At 43.6% G+C, this 20,168-nt stretch overlaps 1 protein-coding gene across 1 annotated transcript in view; it reads left to right on the plus strand.

Annotated features, from left to right (window-relative positions):
• The window catches only part of LOC309559646 (properdin-like), a 95,263-nt gene extending 75,570 nt beyond the window's left edge, over positions 1-19,693 (plus strand). The window contains exons 8-10 of the mRNA XM_082262993.1: positions 6,040-6,154; positions 10,051-10,190; positions 19,543-19,693. Coding sequence (XP_082119119.1) covers positions 6,040-6,154; positions 10,051-10,189 — 254 coding nt within the window. The 3' untranslated portion in view covers position 10,190; positions 19,543-19,693. The remainder of the gene's footprint in view (positions 1-6,039; positions 6,155-10,050; positions 10,191-19,542) is intronic.
• Positions 19,694-20,168: the final 475 nt, after the last annotated feature.

A 20,168-nucleotide genomic window follows, 5' to 3' on the forward strand; every position in this document is an offset into this window, starting at 1 on the left:
AAAAAATGCCCTGGTCATGAAGGGGGTAAAACCTTCCAGAGATCAAGTGGTTAAAGAGTCAGTCCAGCTAAAGGACTGTAGGAGTGAAGTATGGTGGCCTGAGTTATTCCCGGTGCCATCATTCTTTATTCTGTTCATTTCTACTTGGGAGTTTTTTGTGTTCCCACCACCTTTGCGTGCTCCAGCTTCTCCTGTTATGTTCTTCATGATATAAAATAAATATAAAATTCAGCAGTTAACTACTGAAGCTCACAATCATCTGTGAGCTTGGTGCCAGCTTTAAGAGGCAAGGACTTGCTGATAAAAGTGATCCGGCAGCTCTAGAGCCACCCAACCACTTTTAAAGGGCTCTCAAAGCACACCCCTCTCCTGCTGGCAGCACCCGCAGTGGTTCCCAGGCTCTTCCATTCCTCTGGGGAGTTTGGGACTGTGGGAAACCGCTTCCCCAGTTAAAGCAGGATAAACATCCATTCCCCAGCCCCCCCCCCCCCCGGAAGCAATGTGTATTATGTCACTTCCAGGTTTACGGTTGTCATTCCTTGTCTATTGTAGCTGAGGCTGTAGCTATTCAGAGACGATCTGTGTTTGAATAGGTGCATTAGAGGGCAGGGGGACATTGGGGGTCTAAAAGACCCCCCAACATCTTCATAAAGAGTACCTGTCACCTGCCCATGCTATCACAGCCCCCTTGCAACAAAAAATAAAGTCACAAAAAATAAAGTTAAAAAAAAAAAAAGTGTAACAAAAAGAAAAAGATCTATATAAAATAAATTCAAATAATTCAAAAAAATTTTGACCACGCACACACCCCATATAAAAAACACAGCGTAGGGTGAGCACACGTACCGCACATTTGAGGTATCATCGAGCATGTTGCAATGACAGCAATCATTTTAGGGCCATAATTCATAGGTAACTCTAACCTGACAACCTGTAAAAGAGAATTTTGGGTAGCATTTTTTTGCAATTCCATTGGTGTGCATAGTTTTAGGACCTGGCCTGTTTGGTATTGATCCACTTGAGGCAACCCAACCTTTTATATTTTACCACAAAATTGGGTATAATATTGTGTTTAATTGGGTATAAAGTTATCCATTTTAGTGTATTTTTTGTTGTAGATATGTGTTTGATAAAAAAATATCTTGCAACATAAAAAATTGCCACTACCACCATTTTTTTCTCCAGGGTCTGGAGAAACAAGGTAATCCCTCTACACTGTCATATCCCCTCCAAATCTGTTTCCTTTTGTATCTTACGGTCTTCACCACGTTCCAATCACAGCATACAATAAAAAAAAAAAAATGCCAACAATATAATAACATTTTCATAATTTAATTCAAATAAAATATTATATTTGCTCACTGGCATCAATGCTAAAACCCATCAGTAAAGAATTTTTAGTTTCTTTACCCCAAGACCTTCATAATCAGTTTTCTCCCACAAGTCCTCCACTGCCATGGGGTGTAACCTTAGTGCAAAACTTTATTGTGTAATATTTATTGTTACAATGTCAGCACTTCACTGTTATATAATAATCAGGATAATTTATATATGTATTGTAATCATATGTTATGCACTTTGTGAAGGTACGGGTACACTTTACTATATCTAATATAGACAAGATTGGTGGACGTGCACTGAGAGAGAGGAACAGTAATGCATAATCATTGTGTAGCACTCTTAAGTAGGAAGCAGAACCTGAATATGATGTGCACATATGCCTGCACCAAAGTACAGTAAAATTACAAATTAAACCATTAACACTTAGGAGTCTATGTATAAAAAGTTTGTTGAACGAATGTGACACACATCCACACCGCTCCAACAAAACTTGCCCTATTCTGTGTTATATCTATCTTGTATAATAGTGGCAATAATACCTTTCCTGACACAAGCATGAAAGCATAAACGTATGGGTATAAGCTCCGCCCCTCGCCCAATCGTGACTGGTTATACTATTTAAATGAGTCACCTCCCCCAAGGCGGCATTCTTTTTGTTCCTCAAACGCTGGTTATTACTATGGAAAGAAGATTTTTATTTTTGCCCTTACCTTGTCGGGTTCATATGGCCAGCCACACAGGTTCAGCCTCTCCTGTGTCAAAATTCCCTCCGTTCGGGTGTAAACCGCCTATACGAGGGAAGCCTCCCCCAGGTCCAGGCACTGGGGGTCGGATACTGGTCCCTGGGGACAGGTAAGCAACTCCTCTTATGACATGGGTTGCTCTCCCCTTCTTTCTGGCTCTCCATGGCTGTAGGGTTCCCTCAGGCTGTTGACATCATGGATGCGCTGTTTGTGCTGCAGACTAACCTATCCAAAATGGCGCCCGGCAGAAATTGGGGGACACCTGAAGTGTGGGCAGACCCCCCTCCCTCCCCCCACCCCCTCTTTATAGTGGGGAGTATGAGACAAGCCAGGTGCACAAGACAGGAGAAGGTGCAAGCAGCAGAGGCCAGGTAAGCGGAGAGGATCCAGGGTTGCTGGGTAACATGCAATATGTGGTATACCCCTGGTAAGAGCAATAGGAGAAGCTCTTGAATGGGAAGAGGAAATCACACAACTCACAAAAACTAGAAAATATTATCCACAATTAAAAAGGTTGTTGCTCTCATTTGCGTTGATTGAGGAGGTGAAGGATATTATCTATGATGAATGGAAGAAGACAGACAGAAAACCGTCCTTATCCAACAGGTTTGAGAAGATGTATCCCTTCAAGGAAGAAGAAGTCCATGCACTGGAGGTGCCCCCACTAGTGGATGCAGCTGTCATTAGATTGGCCAGACATGTCACATTACCTATGGATGATACAGTTTCCTTCAAAGATGTTTCAGAAAGATCGATAGATATAGAGTCAAAGAAAATATATGCATGCGCAGGAAGTGCCTGCAAGCCATCATTGGCACTGACATCAGTAGCCAAGGCAATAACAACATGGGCAGAGAGCGCAGAAGCGGAGTTATCCTCAGAGACCGGAAGTGCTGAAAATATTGAACAAGATCAAACTGGCGGGCGATTTTGTAGGGGAAGCGGCAATCGACCAGATCGGCAATCGACCAACATCTGCCGAAGGTAAACAAACCATTTTATCGGAAACAAGACATCGTTCTCCCAACAATGCAGAGTGTAACAAAGGGTTTATTTTCATGTTACAAATATTCATTTATTGGCAGGTTCAATATATTTACCCTTTCAGATTTGTGGATGAAGTACAATAATTAAGACCACACACAAGTAGTAAAGTAATAAAAAGATTTACTAAGCTACGATTAAAGATGGAACACAGATGATAATATAGATAAATACATTTACAATCCAGGGAACCCTTCAACTTCGGAAGTCATCAGAAAGTTTTGGAATCGACAGTCTCTGCTATATCCAGGCACACTCGCTATGTCCTGAAAGAGGTTCTGACTCAATCTTAAGCTGGTATTGTATTTATGATTGAAAAAAGGTGCCAATAAGCTGGTTTTGTCCAGTTCTATCAAAATAATAACTATAACGGTCCTGAGACAATGTGACCATCTGTGAGGTCAGAAAGATCAATGTATGCAGGAATGAGAGAGCCATTCACTATACAGAAATGTGTGTGTGTGTGTGTGTGTATATATATATATATATATATATATATATATATATATATATATATATATATATACATACATACATACACACACAGAAGTGATGAACTTTTTAACTATCAAACGTAATAACAAATAATACCAAGTTCTCTGTAAATCAATTATGAATATAGACCCATACTACATTAATAGACCCGTACTAGAGAGACACATCTAATCAGATGCACAAGTTAGATGTCGAGTCTCTCTTGGAAGTATACATACAGAGAACAGCCCCTTTCAGAAGAACAGAAAACCTGTTTGTCATCCCAGGTGGGACAAGAAAAGAGCTAGGAGCATCTACCAGAACACTTGCGTTGTGGCTGGTCAAGACTATCAAGAGGGCTTATGAGGCAAGAAGTTTAGAACCTCCAACCAATGTGAGAGCTCACTCGATGAGGAGCCTAGTGGCATCCTGGGCAGAGTTCAAGGGTGTATCCCAAGAAATAATATGTGGAGCCGCAACATGGTCTACATATAGCACATTTTTGACTCACTATAAAGTAGATCCGACAGCCTTAACTACTGTAGAGTTTGGTCGTTCTGTACTGGCAGGAGTTAACAATGAATAAAATACTTCAGCATACCCTCCCTTACAACAAGTTTTTAGTACCTGTCTATAATTAAGGATGTACTCCCTATTATATTAGAGTAGAGAAGTGTACTAGGATGATAGCTTAGCAAAGCTTCTGGAATCATCACAGGACCTCCTGTGGCATTAAAACAACAAGGATTTCCATGCAAGGATTTAGCCATTTCTTCAAGTAGAACATCTGGATAGAGGCATAAATAGGGGGGGGATACTCTTTAGTCAACATGAATAACTACAGAAAATCAAATAAACTACTAGATAAAGTCTCCACCCATTTTATTTATTTTTGGACCCTTGGAGGTGTTAACAATAATATTCTTGTCATTTTTAAAATTCAAACATAAGTCCATAAGCATGCAGAAACAAAAATGTTTTTTAGCAGTAGTTTTCTTTACAATACCTATATATTCAATTGAACAGCTTTTCTCAAACCCAATACTGCTGCATGATTCAATAAAACAATAAAGATCCAAATCCCAGATTGGATCCAGAAGTGACCGGAAGCAAAAACACCTTCAGTTCCTCTTATTCTCTGGACCCAAGTGGAACCAAAGGACCCAAGAACATAACACTTTATCTAAGCACATATTCTGCATCAGAACCTTTTTTCTGCAGTCTTGCAACACATGATTATCATAAGCAAATGAAAACAGTAATAAATCATAAGCAATATACCAATTGAGTGAAGCAAAACCAAAAAGGCAGTCACTTTAAGACTGTATCCACACAAACTTTCCCACTTGCAATTATATGACATAGTTATACAGTATAATACAAGTTTTGTTGGAGCTCCACAGATGTGTATCACATTCATTCAGCAAACATTTTATATATAGACCCCTTACTGTTGAATTACATTGCGTGGATTGATTTCACAACCAGAAACCATAAAAAAGAAGAAGAATACCCTTTGAGAATACCAGGTTCAGGTCAGGACTCTCTCTGTGCAGGCAAGTCAAGTTGGTCAACCCCAAACTTGCTCATCCATGTCTTTATGGACCTTGCTTTGTGCACTGGTCCAAATCATTTGGTGGAGGGGGGATTATGGTGTGGGGTTGTTTTTCAGAGGTTGGGCCTGGCACCTTAGTTCCAGTGAACGGAACTCTTAAGGTGTGAGCATATCAAGACATTTTGAAAAATGTCATGCTCCCAACTTTGTGGGAACAGTTTGGGATGGCCCCTTCCTGTTCCAACATGACTGTGCAACATTGCACAAAGCAAGGTCCAAAAAGATATGGATGAGTGAGTTTGGGGTGGAGGAACTTGACTGGCCTACAAAGAGTCCTGACCTCAACCCGACAGAACATCTTTGGGATGAACTAGAGCGGAGACTGCAAGCTAGGCTTTCTCATCCAACATTAGTGCCTGGCCTCACAAATGTGCTTCTGGAAGAATCGTCAAAATTCCTGTAGACACACTTCTAAACCTTGTGGACAGCTTTGCCGGAGGAGTTGAAGCTGTTATAGTTGCAAAGGGTGGGCCAACTCAATATTGAACGATACGGAGTAAGACTGGGATGCCATTAGGGTTCATGTGCATGTAAAGGCAGGCATCCCAATACTTTAGGTAATATAGTGTATGTCTAATGTCACTTCACAGCGTAACAATCATTCTAATCAAACTCTTTACCTACCGCAGACCCTTTTTCTTTAAAATAACATTTTTACGACTAATTTCTACAAAAGCCACTTTGGAATTTAATTGAATCTGACCTTGTTTTATGTTAGACCCCTATTTAGACTGTAAAATGAAACATGGTCACTGGCCAAAGAAATGTGTATGGCATATTTTTTTAGGTGTTCAAAATGCTTATGCTTTGCAATGTTTTTAGATAAAAACCTAGGTACCTGGACAGAATGGAGCGAGTGGGGACTTTGTTCCTCCCCATGTGGACCATCTGAGAGAAAAAGATTCAGAGAGTGTTTGCCAAACCATCCAGATTACCCGTAAGTCATTCCTACAGTATCCAACTGTGTCGCCGTTCTTTGCCATCTGTGTGATAATTCTGCTGCTTTTACTGAAAAAGTAACATTACTGATTTAAAGGTAGACTCCAATTAAAATTGAAAATTAAACCTTGAGGAGAGCATAGCCATCTGGTTCTCCTCACTTCCTTTTCTCTGGTGATCCTGGAACCTGCCTGCTAGTGATGATGGAACACCCTGCTTGCTGCCTCTCACATACAGGAAGCCTGATTTAAACAGTGCTAAGAAGTTTCTTGCAGTCACCAATCAGATTCAGTCCTGCCCTGGACGTTTGAATGTGATTGGTGATGCATTAGGTAGATAGAGAGGAATTGAAACTGGTCAATGAGTACATTCCTATTGACCTTCTATGGAGCTGGGTATGCTTTTTCTGCAGGTGAACATACAGAACTAAGATTAAAGTGGTTGTAAACCTCAGACATGAAATATGAACAAAGCATATCCCTCTATAGCGTGTCTCCATTAAAAACCCTAAGGGGTTGATTTACTAAAGGCAACTAAATTTGCAGTTGCACTCTGTAAGAGTAGTTGCTCCAGAGCTTAGTAAATGAGGGAGAGCTCTGATGACTTCCATTATCCAGTCATGTGTAAGGAAACATGCTGTTTTTTATTTTCTTTGCACGTGATTGGGTATTTTTTGCAAAGTGAAGCTTTACCCCATTTACTAAGCTCTGGAGAAACTGCGCTTGCAGAGTGCAACTGCACTTTGCAAAGTGTATAGCCTATTTGCCTTTATTTAATCAACCCCTAAGTTTCATTTCTGTCTGCTGCTTTGTTCCTCTGCTATCAGCTTGAGTCACTTCTGACATTTTTTCCTGACATCAAGAGAAAAAAGGTGACAGGGAAAGGATCTCCAGCAGATTGGCAGCCTCAGCTCTTTTCCTGTGTGCTGTGTGGAGGTGGGTGTGCCCCTTCCCTCCAATCGGCTCCCAGAGCTCTCCTCGCTGAGCTCCTACGAGTGTACAGTAACTTCAGCTCTCTGCCCTCTTTTTTCTTAACTCTTAGACTAACTTATAAATTCAGCACTTTTAATGGATGTAGAGAAGAGAAGGTTGCAGATAAACAGATACAACTTATGTAGGAGGATGTACAGTATTTCATCTCTGCATATCACCTGAGGATAGTCCCTTAATTGGTTATATGTAAGGGTTTATAACCATTTTAAGCGGAATTTGTATGCTCCCCATATCTTAAAAGTACGGGGAATTTTCTTTTCTCTCCCAGTAACAGCAAGAGTAGAGGGGGAGCAAAGAGCAAAGTGAGTATAGGCAGGTTGGTCTCTGGAACTTATTGAATATTTTCTTTTTACTGCATGGGCAAATGTTTTGCTTGTGTCCATCTACTAAGTTTACTTTGCGGTATAAGCGAGGAAGCTCAGACCTCCTGCAGTAAATAAATGTGCTTTTACTATACAAATATGCTGTACATACAAAACGATTACAATATTGGGAATACAATACAATACTGACAGATATAATAAGCAAAATGAAGATGCCTAGCAGATACACAGAAACTATGGTCTATACACAGTAAAAGTATGCATAAAAGTTACTTAACTCAGGTTACTGTGTGTTCATGATCTGCGTAACAATGAGGACCCAAGCTTCTATAAGCAATTGGTGGAGATCAAGATCAGGCGAAAGTGTCATCAGGTATAGCTTCTTCTGTTCTGGCACAGACCTTCCTTGGTGCTAAGGCATTATGGAATCCCGTCCAGCTTATGCCTGACAACCTTTTCTATGTCAGGTTGTCAAGTTGTTTTTTTGTCGACAACGGTTACAAACTTGTTTACCTTAGCTACAGAGACAACAGACTGCTCCAACTGTATTTTTCAATTAGAGAGGCATTCTCAAATTCTACCTCAAGATGGCACTCTGATATCATACATGTCATACTTTATATCAATCTGTTGTTTATTACAGTTACACAACAATAGACTAAACAATAGTCAACTGAAATACAACAATGGTATCTAAGTTCCCATTGTTTGAGGACAGCCTGCGTAATTGTTACCAAGTCATCAATTTGAGAAGTATCCACTCAAACACAGACATATTTCTGTTTCTTTGAAAAACTACCAAACAGATTGTTCTATGTCTACACTATAGTCTGAGATGTAAAATCATATTTCTATAAAATGCAACACAGCAAGGTACATGTTAAATTTAATAAGGTAGTTCAAAGATCAGACATGATGAGCTATTTTCTGCTTTCACTGGAGCACCATTTCTTTAAGGAGTATTAAAGTAACATTCCTTACATTAAGTAATTGTACACAGGCTTAATCACTGACTCAAAATGCTGTATTAGTATTGTTGAAATATTTTGTATTACTTTGAAAATGTGTGCAAATTCTTAGTCCTTCTCTGTAGCTTCTGCTGCTTTCTTAGTATTTCCTGCTTTTCATAACAGACAGCAGGAGTTATACATCAGCTTTCTGCTGATTGTAAAAGTAAAAGAACACATCTCACTCATCTTTTAGACATGCATGTTCCAGGGAGGGAGCTGGCTACTGAATAGTATAATATAGTTGCTTGATTACATTCTCAGACCTGCTTCTGTAACAGTTATCAAACAACTGTTCAGCAAAGCACAGCTAAGTTTTGCATCAACCAGTAGCCAGCAGCAAGGAACATGCTCGTCTATAGGGATATAAGGGATATACTCTTCTCACTCAGACTTACTACTCAACACATCACTTACACTCTCCGCTTTCAGTGTATCTGAATAGGTGGCTACAAAAGGATATATTGCAAGAGGAATAATATTAGACACAGGCATAAAGGAAATTAACGCTCCCAAGAAAATTATAGTTTCAAGGTATTTATGGGGACTAAATGTGCACAGAATTTTAAAGAAATGGGATGCAATGAGTGTTAAAACTTGAAGCATACAAGTCATTTTTGTGTTTTGATTTTAGTTAGGCTTTAAACCAGCCTTTCTCAACTAGGGTTCCTCCAGAGGTCGCTAGGGGTTCCTTAGGCATTGAGCATCTTCTGCCTCTCAGATAAGTTCCCATTGACACCATTAATCTTTTTAGCTATCTGTAAGAGGGGAATTCTGCCCAATGACCACCAACGTAAGGATCATTCTTCCCAATGACCACCAATCTAGGGATCATTCTTCCCAATGACCACCAATGTAAGGATCATTCTTCCCAATGACCACCAATCTAGGGATCATTCTTCCCAATGACCACCAATGTAGGGATCATTCTTCCCAATGACCACCAATCTAGGGATCATTCTTCCCAATGACCACCAATGTAAGGATCATTCTTCCCAATGACCACCAATGTAGGGATCATTCTTCCCAATGGCCACCAATGTAAGGATCATTCTTCCCAATGACCACCAATGTAAGTATCATTCTTCCCGTTACCATTGCACTAAGGTGCAGTGAGCTGAAGATATGGTAATCATCAGCAGGGGTTTTCAAGGGTTCCTCCATGTTTAGGCTGCGTTAAACTGTGGCCCATGGACTTAGCTTCCTTTACATTATTGCAATGTTTAGAACAAATGAGAACTCCAGGAGGAATATTTTTGTTTAAGGATTCACACAGTTCACAAATCCTTTCACTAGGAAATGCCAGTGATGTCATATTTCAGAAGATTTCATGGGTAAGATGTTGTACAATGTATTAAACATAGAGCAGCAGACAAAAATATAATTTGTTCTTGTACTGATTGTGTGTGGCATGAACTCCATAAAATGTCTATCTCTTTTTCTGAATTATATACATGAAGAAATACAATTTGTAATTTCAAAAGGCTGTGATGTCATGACGTGCTATCACTTTTAAACAAATAGTGGAGTTTTTCTTTACTCTGGCTGTCCACCCTTTCTTCCTCACATTAGGTTGACGGTGGAAACACCCACAAAATTTGTGGATGTCTTTTTCTGGGGAAAACCCTTGTTTAAATGTGAAGCAATTGATGGACAAACAAATCGGGTGGAGGAGACTGAACAGTGTGAAAACACCCCGCCATGCATATAAGGTGAGAAACGATTGGTTCACCATTGAAATAAGACAAGATGTAGTCCTGCAGCCTCAGTAGTGGTTATGCCGAGTGCCAAAAACCACAGAGATCACTTAAAGAGGTGCGCCCAGATGTATCTGCCTAGAATTGGCTCCCATGAGCCATTATAAGTTCATTGTCAGTAAAGCCAAATAATGGAGTAAATGTAAACCTTTCATAGGTAAGCTTAACAATTGTATTAATTTATAACCAGAACTTTTTGTTTTGGTTGTTTTTTTTTTTATTAGTGGACAAGGGTTAGAGCAAATGTCAGCTATCTATATCAGCACTGGGGAAAGTAAAACTGGCCATACACTGTATAAAATTCCCCCAGTGGGTTGCCCTGTGGGCCCAAAAGCAGGAGGCCGACAGCACCATCCACTGCAAGAAGTTTAAAGGACCTGAGCGGCAAATTGTCAGCCAAAAATTAGCTGCTTCAGGTATAACACAACTTTAATAGGCACAGCGGATGATTCAAAATCATATAAACTGTCAGTGCGTGGGCAGCATTGGGGCTCTTACCAATGGGCAGAAGCCCTTGCCACCCACTGAAAAGCATTACATGGTGGATCACTTTTCAGAGAGTGTTTGCTCTTCACCTCCTTTAACCACTTGCCTACCAGGCGCTGTAGTTTTAGTGCGGCAGGTCGGCTCTGTACAAGTACGTCATTTCGGGACCGCTAGTGGGGTCGCACACGCACCCATTCGCCACAGGGGAAGCTGATCAGCGGGGTCGGCATTCGCGATTGCCGCCGGGCACCCGCGATTGCTCCCGGTGGAGACAGAACGGCGGTCTGCCGTTGTAAACACGGCAGACCGCTGTTCTGTCAGTTATGAACACAGGGGTCCTGTGTTCCTCTTATTTAGGAACACAGGTCTCTGTGTTCATACAGCAAGCCCATACCCCCTCCCCCACAGTTAGTAAGCACCCCCCCAGGGACACATTTAACCCTTTGATCGCCCCTGGTGTTAACCCCTTCCCTGCCAGTGTCATTATTACAGTAACAGTGCATATTTTTACCATTGATTACTGTAGTAATGTCACTGGCCCCCCCAAAAATGTCAGTTAGTTGTCCGATCTGTCCGCCATAATGTCGCAGTCCCACTAAAAATCACTGATCGCCACCATTGCTAGTAGAAAATAAATAAAAATTACCTAAATCTTTCCCCTAGTTTGTAGATGCGATAACCTTTTCGCAAACCAATCACTATACACCTATTGGGATTTTGTTTACCAAAAACATATAGCAGAATACAAATTGGCCTAAAATGATGTAAAAATTTGATTTTTAAAAAAATTTTTATTGGGAATGTTATATAGCAAAAAGTAAAAAATATTGTTTTTTTTTTTCCAGAATTGTCGCTTTTTTGTTTATAGTGCAAAAAATAAAAATTGCAGAGGTGATCAAATACCACGAAAAGAAAGCTCTATTTGTGGGGGAAAAAAGGATATCAATTTTACACAGCGCCGCACAACCACACAAATTAACGCAGTGCCGTATCGCAAAAAATGGTCTGGTCATTAAGGGGTAAATCCTTCCGGTCCAGAAGTGGTTAACCCTGAAAAGCGCACTTCAGGGCGCCACAGGATGCAGTTGCCGTGCGGCCTTATTCACTTAAATGAGTTGTATTTGGCTGCAGTGCTGCCCACCAAACACAACCAGGGTTATAATTTTTGCTATGGCATCTGTACAGTCCAAAGTGGCTGGATGTACTTCTTTAGAAGGTAAAAGTAGCTAACTGCTTGTTTTTACTGCCCTATGGCTGCCAGCGTGAATGGGGCTTAACCCTCTTTTTCTGCCAAGTTACGTCCAACAGAAACCCAACAGTAATGGAAAAAAAATTTTTCACCTAAGCTGGCCATACACTGTCATTGTTTTCTTTTTTTGAGGCCCACGTAACCCTTTCTTTGTTAACTTCAGCCTATATAATCAAGTATTTTAAATGCCTATTTGCATGTTTTACCTTACTTATGTGTTTTACCTTACCGTAAACATTTTTTTTTATTAAAGGGGTATTAAACACAAAACCAAAAATGTATTATATCATTAGATGTGGTGGTTGCATTCGTTTTATTTTATTTGGCTTTTTTCTTGCTCTGTTTTCAACTGGTGATCTGGCCAGTATCTCACCCCCTATATTTTTGCAACTGTAGGAATGAGCTAGGAGGTATGGGGCAGACTGACAACTCATGGGGCCCCCGGGCAATAGGAGATAATGGGGGCTCCTGTGTCACCACAAAAAAACTAAAACCACACCCACACAAAGCCTTACCTCCATATTGCCAGGACAAGACATTTTGGACTCTCTTTATGTAGTAATGTTCAGTGACAGGACACACAGCAGTCTCTAAGTGTAGAACTATTTGGTGACAGGACATTTTGGAGGCTGTGTGTAATAATGACATTGTAGAAGTTCCTTTGTTATATAAAGTCTCCTCAGAGAATTTTGTTGTCAGAAGATCCTTTGAGGGAGGACACACGCACTCAAAGAGAGAAGGACATTGTGAGGAGGAAACACAACATTATATAAGCTCTGTCAACTCAGAGGAGCCTCCATCCCTCATATCCGCTCAGAGGAGCCCCCATCTTCTCACATACACACTCTGTCACTCATATCTCCTCATAGACAGCCTCTGTCACCTCAGAGGACCCTCCATCTCCTCACAGACATTCTCTGTCACTCATATCTCCTCATAGACAGCCTCTGTCCCCTCAGAGGACCCTCCATCTTCTCACAGACATTCTCCATCACTCATATTGCCTCATAGACACCCTCTGTCACCTCAGAGGACCCTCCATCTCCTCACGGACATTCTCTGTCACTCATATCTCCTCATAGACAGCCTCTGTCACCTCAGAGGACCCTCCATCTCCTCACAGACATTCTCTGTGACTCATATCTCCTCATAGACAGCCTGTCACCTCAGAGGACCCTCCATCTTCTCACAGACATTCTCCATCACTCATATCCCCTCATAGACAGCCTCTGTCCCCTCAGAGGACCCTCCATCTTCTCACAGACATTCTCCATCACTCATATCGCCTCATAGACAGCCTCTGTCACCTCAGGCGCAGCTTCCATCCCTTATTTTACCTCAGAGGGAGCCTCCATCTCCTCGCATTCAGCTTTCTTTGCCCTCACAGAACTTTTTCGGGAGAAGGGTTGCCCCTCTCCCATCGGTCTAGACTGCTGAATCTGCGGCCTGGACCTCGCTAATGTAGCAGGTTTTTTGCAGGCATTGAGCCTGATGTGGGTCTGCCATTGTTACCTGTTACCTCTCCAGCCCATGTGAGCTGCGACCCTGGGTGTGAGAACATGGACAACTCCGGCATCTTGGTTTTGTGGTTTTTATTGTATTTAGGGGATGGGAGGTGGAAATGAGTGGGATACTCCTTTAGCCTGAACTAAATATACTTGGGACTTTATCCAAGAAAAATTCCCGTTGGCGCTGCTTTGACGCCAGCCGACGCCAGCCAATGCTCACTGAGTCTCAGAACACACTGTAGCTTGATAGATGGGCTGGATCCTCGACTTTAAGTCCAGAAGATCCAGGACTGTGGATATTAGACTTACTGACACTGCTGCACTGCACAGTCACTGACTACTCCCCCCAGCCTGGCACTGGATTGAGGTAGTTCGTTGTAGGTTCCTTTATGGCTGCAACTCTCTACTGACACTCTGTACAATTCAGGGCCCCAACCGCAGGTGCCCCTTTTAACCTTGAACTCTTCAGGGTCCACTGACTACGAACCCCCTCTGTAACTTCAGCGCCCTCAACCTAGGTACCCCCTTTCTCAGCTAGCTGACGCTGGATCCCAGAACCTCTTCCGGAGTGGTCCCGTCTGACGTTAGGCAGACCCCCAGGGGCAATCCTCAGTACTCACAAACTGTGTAGGCTTTCCTGGGACTGGACCCCTCTCTCTCTCTCCGCAGGTTCTCAGCACACACATTCTCTCCCTCCTGGGACTCTGCTCCCGCCAAAGACACTGTGTCACGCACTTCCCCCAAACTTATACCCACTCCCAGAATCCTTTGCAGTACAATCTGCCTTCTGGGGTAGTTACAAGCCTGGATGTGTCCTCTGATTGGGCTTCCTCCACTGCCCTATGAGAACCCCCTCAGCAGGCACATCTGGAACCCATGACACCCTAACTAAACAAATCATGGCCCTGCTGTTAGGCAGACAAGGTCCACTATACATTTACCTAGCACCTACCTGTAGGGTGCTACACCCACCCCACACCAAAATGAGTCAGGTCCCTCTGACTCTGAGGCAGCCGCCTCCTATCAAAAATTCTGCCAAAAATCAGGAATATCTCACAAACCTGCAAAGGGGGAAAAGGGAAAAACAAATTTAAAAATAAATGAGCGTGGAAAAATATATCTTTACACTCTGCTGTACATGTATGATACACAGTTTAAGGTGCATGGTAACTGATGCACCCCCCCACCAAATGAACTTACCTGGTGGAGAACAACAAAGAAAAATACAGTGCAAACATCCTGACTGTCTAGCTCTAAGGTGGTCCCACCTGTATAGAGAAAAGGAAGCAAAAACTAGTCAACTGCATCACATATGAACACAAGCCTAACGATCTGAACAGTTGAGTGGAAAGACCCTCCTTCATTGGATGTAAGGGCGACCTTTCCACTCCCTCCCTGACTGCCTCTGCCAACCAGTGTCTTGACACGCCGGGATCCTCCTTTAACTGGAAGAGCTTGTCCCCTAACACTAGCTATCTAAAGAGAGTCCTCTTTGTTGAAGTGAAACGCAGAGCCCTCTGCTGTCCCTTTAAGCACTTCAGTGAGGAAACAGGGCAGGTCACAATCTCTCATGACCTACAGTCCTGCTGAGTCAGGAAAACATCACAGGGGTCCAGCAGGGGACCCCACACCAAAGTTCTTGGACACTTGAACTTTGTAGCAACCTTTTCATCTATAGAGACTGTGGATGAAGTCCCACACAGCCATTTGTAATCCACAAAAGATCCTGGCCCGATGGCCCAAGGGACCTAGCATACAAAAATAGCTTTCCAGAAGACCCGGACCCGATGGTCCCAAAAGGTCTAACATCACAACACTTTATTTTCTGAAAGGACCCTGGCCCGATGGCCCAAGGGGTCTGTTTTAACTTCAAACAGGTGTAAACTTGAATTCAGCATTATGTCACTTAAACATTTCCTTGGTCAGTTGTGGTAGCCGGCCGGCCACACAAATGTTTCCTTTGTTTGCTCCTGAAACTCCTCCTTTTAATGAAATGCTGACAATTTTCAGATGTAATACTCTGGATGGGTCACTTGGACATACTCCCCTTTCTCATTTTTGACCCGAATGGACCAAGCATGTCTTGACCCATCTGGGCGATGGACCTCCACCCTGTCTATGTAGATGGAGCGCCTGTAATACCACTGAACTTTAACCTTGCTGACTTTGTCTTTTAGTCCCTCCTCTGGGGAGTCGCTGTAAGGCTTAGGGACAAATAGGTAGTCCCAAAAAAGTTCATAGCACCAAAAGTCCCTGTATTTCTCCACCAATAGCATTACTTCCCTTGGTGCATAAGGGTAGTCATAGCCATATACCAATGCAACCTTTTTCTGCATCCACCGCTGCATCCTGGACAACTGGGGGAGGGTCCTCCGGTCACCCCTCCCTGGTGGAGAAAATGGGGTGCATATTCTCTGTATCATCTCTTCATACGCTGTAGTTTGGTCCCTGGCCCTAGCAATGTTCCCTGGTGGGGTAAGGTCTGGGACCCTTGTAACGTAGGCGTCGCAGAACCCCAATTTCTGGGCCAGTTCCCCCCTTTCAATGGCTTCCTTGGCCTCCTGGTCTAAGGGTACAGTCACTTCGGGACCTGGGGAGCTGCTCCCAGCCTCTGATCCCCATTCCCATTCGGTCTCATCAATTGATCCCCAATCATCCATGCCTTCTTCAAAGGACCCGTACTTCATGTAAAAGGATGGGGAATCAACTCTAACAGGGCATCTCTCTCCCTCACTGCTGGTACTGAAAGATGACACCTGGGTGGCTTCTGTCTTGACAGGCTGTGGAACATTAATAGGGGCGGATCCCGTTATGGCCCTCGCTGTAGGTATCTTTGGCCACTCCCCTATGGTTTGGGTGGACACGGATCCCCTACCTATGGAGCTCTGCGACAAAACTCCATTCCCGCAGACTGTAGGCCCACTGACTGCTGGCAGGAACTCCAGCTGCATCATCAGCCTGAACATGCCCCTTCCTGCACCGCGGAGGAACTTTGATTCGTTCCCCGTCACCTCCTGACTGAGGCCGGTCTCCCACATAACAGTAAGCTTCCTGAGACGGCCCTCACCCTTCTCTGCCCTGAGCAGCAGATCACCACATTGCCCACATTGAACCTACGCCTGCACTTTTAGAGTAATGGTGGCATATTGGGGACATACCACTCCAAGGAACTCTCGACCTCCTTCGGTGCATAACGTGAGTCTGCCGTCTGGCACCATCTGGATACCGGTATCCCAGACAAGGGGGGGGGTCAGGCAGGTGGATCTGCTCCTGGCTTTGCTCCGCAGGGTTTTCGCCCATGGTGGCAGTGATAGCGGGAACACTCTTCGCTCCTCTCATGAACGACATGCCTCCTTCTCCTACACGTGTCTCCCGCACGGCCGCACCCGAAGGAGGGGATATTAATAGGGTCCCCTGGATCACTCCTGATTGGCCCGATGTTTCCGCTATCTCCACCCTTTCGCCTATTGGGCGGTTACTCTTCCCACTGGGCAGACCTGCACGTTGCACACTTTCCTGCGCAGTACTGTAACTTTTCCCCTGCCATGCTGCTTCGCTGAAAACCTTTGGGAAGTAACTGCAAAGCGGATTGTGTCACTTGCTAGACACACATCTGCCCATCTCAATTGCACTAGGGCCTCCACTATGCTTTTCCTGACTGAAGCCAGCTGTCCCTTCTTGCTTGGCAAGAGTAGCATCCTGCTGCCGGTTGCACGGCCAATACTCCTCTTCCTATCCACACACGTGCAATTTTCATCTTCCATACTGGCTCTGGGACTAGCCCCCCTGCCCTTCTCGGCATGGCCGACTACAATGCCCACAGTATGTGTGCAGCAACTATAAAGAATAAATGTCCCGCTGTCAAATGCACAGTCAAAATCCTTCCACATAGCGTGCACCACCACCAGGCCCCTGGCACCTCTCTTCCCGTGCCCCCGGCCTCCATGTTCACTGTCCATACTAGGACCTCTGGCTTCCACTTCTCTGTCCTCCCCGGGACCCTTGACGCCACCTTCACTGCCCACCCTGGGACTTCTTACTGTTAAGCAGTTGCAGCACTCATACATCCGGACACACTTGCCTCCTGCTCTCCATTTCCTGATAGCAGAACAAATTTCATAATCCATATGAAAAATCTTGGTCACTTTACAGTCTCTCTTGGAGCATTTGCATTGCCACAAGCATCCCTCCTTGTGGGATTCCAGCCTCAACCAACTCTCCCTGCCTCCCGCAGTTGCAGTCTCACACCCGGCCTGGAGCTTGAATAGCAATTCCGGACACAAAAATTGACTTTTTTGACATTTCCTTTTGCCTTGGGCCCAGTAACTAATGGCAAAATCCAGGACGAGCCCCCAAATGTAGCAGGTTTTTCAGGCATTGAGCCTGATGTGGGTCTGCCATTGTTACTGGTTACCTCTCCAGCCCATGTGATCTGCGACCCTGGGTGTGAGAACTGAGACATGGACAACTCCGGCATCTTGGTTTTGTGGTTTTTTATTGTATTTAGGGGATGGGAGAAGGGAATGAGTGGGATACTCCTTTAGGCTCAACTAAATACACATGGGACTTTATCCAAGAAAAATGCCCGTTGGCGCTGCTTTGACGCCAGCCGACGCCAACCAACGCTCACTGACTCTCAGAACACACTGTAGCTTGATAGATGTGCTGGATCCTTGACTTTAAGTCCAGAAGATCCAGGACTGTGGATATTAGAACTTACTGACACTGCTGCACTGCACAGTCGCTAACTACTCCCCCCAGCCTGGCACTGGATTGAGGTAGTTCGTTGTAGGTTCCTGTATGGCTGCAACTCTCAACTGACACTCTGTACAATTCAGGGCCCCAACCGCAGGTGCCCCATTTAACTTTGAACTCTTCGGGGTCCACTGACTATGTACCCCCTCTGTAACTTCAGGGCACTCAACCTAGGTACCCCCTTTCTCAGCTAGCTGACGCTGGATCCCAGGACCTCTTCCTGAGTGGTCCCCTCTGACTTTAAGCAGACCCCCAGGGGCTATCCTCAATACTCACAACCTGTGTAGGCTTTCCTGGGACTGGACCCCTCTTGCTCTCCGCAGGCTCTCGGCACACCGGATCCCCTCAGCTCAACTCAGCACTCTCTGGGCTCTCAGACGACACCCCGAGACATCCGCTTCCTCAGACAAGGGGAGAGACAGCCGTTCTCTCCCTCCTGGGACTCTGCTCTCGCCAAAGACACTGTGTCACGCACTTCCCCCAAACTTATACCCACTCCTAGAATCCTTTGCATTATAATCTGCCTCCTGGGGTAGTTACAAGCCTGGATGTGTCCCCTGATTGGGCTTCCTCCACTGCCCTATAAGAAGCCTCTCGCAGGAGCCAGTGGGGAGACTTCCCCCTCAGCAGGCACATCTATGTCGCGGCCGACCGAGCACCAAGCTGAGGTCTGCGTGTGCTCGCTGGCCAGACTGGGGTGACCACTGGATCTAGATTATCCAGCCCATCGCCCAGTCCGGCAGTTGATTGTAGAACTCACAGGAAAAAACCAGGAGAAAAAAAATTATATATAAAAAAATTTGCCTGGACCAGAGATCCCAGCAAGGAACTAGGTCCTTACTCCTGACTATGCAGAAAAACCTAAGTACCTATAGCAGGGAGAGGGAGTTTACCCCCTGGGACTGCCCATAGGCGTAGCCAGATTCTTTTTCTACCCAGTGTCCTACTCCTGTAAGGGGCAGTATAACCCAATGGTTATGAAGATCAGAAGCTGTGTCCGTTAATGAAAAAAAGAGAAAAACAGATAAGATGGATTGCTCAGTCTTTCTTCTGCCGTCACTTTTCTAGGTTTCTAAGAAAGAAAGCCTTAAAAAGGAAACTAATGCAGCTATCACATCTAAGAATTGGTAAGCTGCAATAATATACTATAAATGTTTTCTTTTGGGTTTAATACAACTTGCAATGTGCCTCTAAACTTTCTAGGGAATGGACACAAGAAGGTGTGCAATTTATTATGTGAATTTCATTACGTGAATATTCGTCTTCCTGTAATATTTTAACAATCATTATGTTTTATTGTGTTTTATAGATGTTGACGACTTGTACTAGTTTACTTCTTTTATGGTTGCTTTCCCCAACTGAGTTTCTATAATGTTATACTATGGTGACAGAATATAATGTACCTGTAGCAGTCCTAGAGAGTTGATGTGAAGCGGAAAAAGATATTCTACAACAACATTAAATATTATACCAGGCAACTTTAGGGAATCATTTTTCCCCATCTTGATCCACCCAAACTCTGCACATCTAAACCACATCTGTTTGTCTAAGTTCTACCCTAAGCAATACAAAAACTACCCGCCATGCCTCAATCACCACCGTTATGTATAAATGAAATAAGGTACATTTTGTAACACAATTAAATGGCTGTCTGTTGTTCTCACTAAGTCCGTTTGTCAATCTTATGAAGACAAATGTAAAATATATGAACATGTTCTGCACTTGGTTCATGAAAATAAAGATTTGCTTTGGTATTTTCTCAGTAGAGAGTGTTTGTGGAATCATTGTTAAATAAATACATTTCCAAATCTTGCACAGCTCTAGTACAAGTTAAGGTGGCCATTGTAGATTTTTGAACATTTGTTGACTTTGGAATTAATATAATTTCCTGAATGAAAACCACATTCACTGTTAGAAATTAGTTTGAGTACATTT

This window comes from Pelophylax lessonae (assembly GCF_965119305.1).
Source record: "Pelophylax lessonae genome assembly, chromosome: 7".
NCBI lineage: Eukaryota > Metazoa > Chordata > Amphibia > Anura > Ranidae > Pelophylax > Pelophylax lessonae.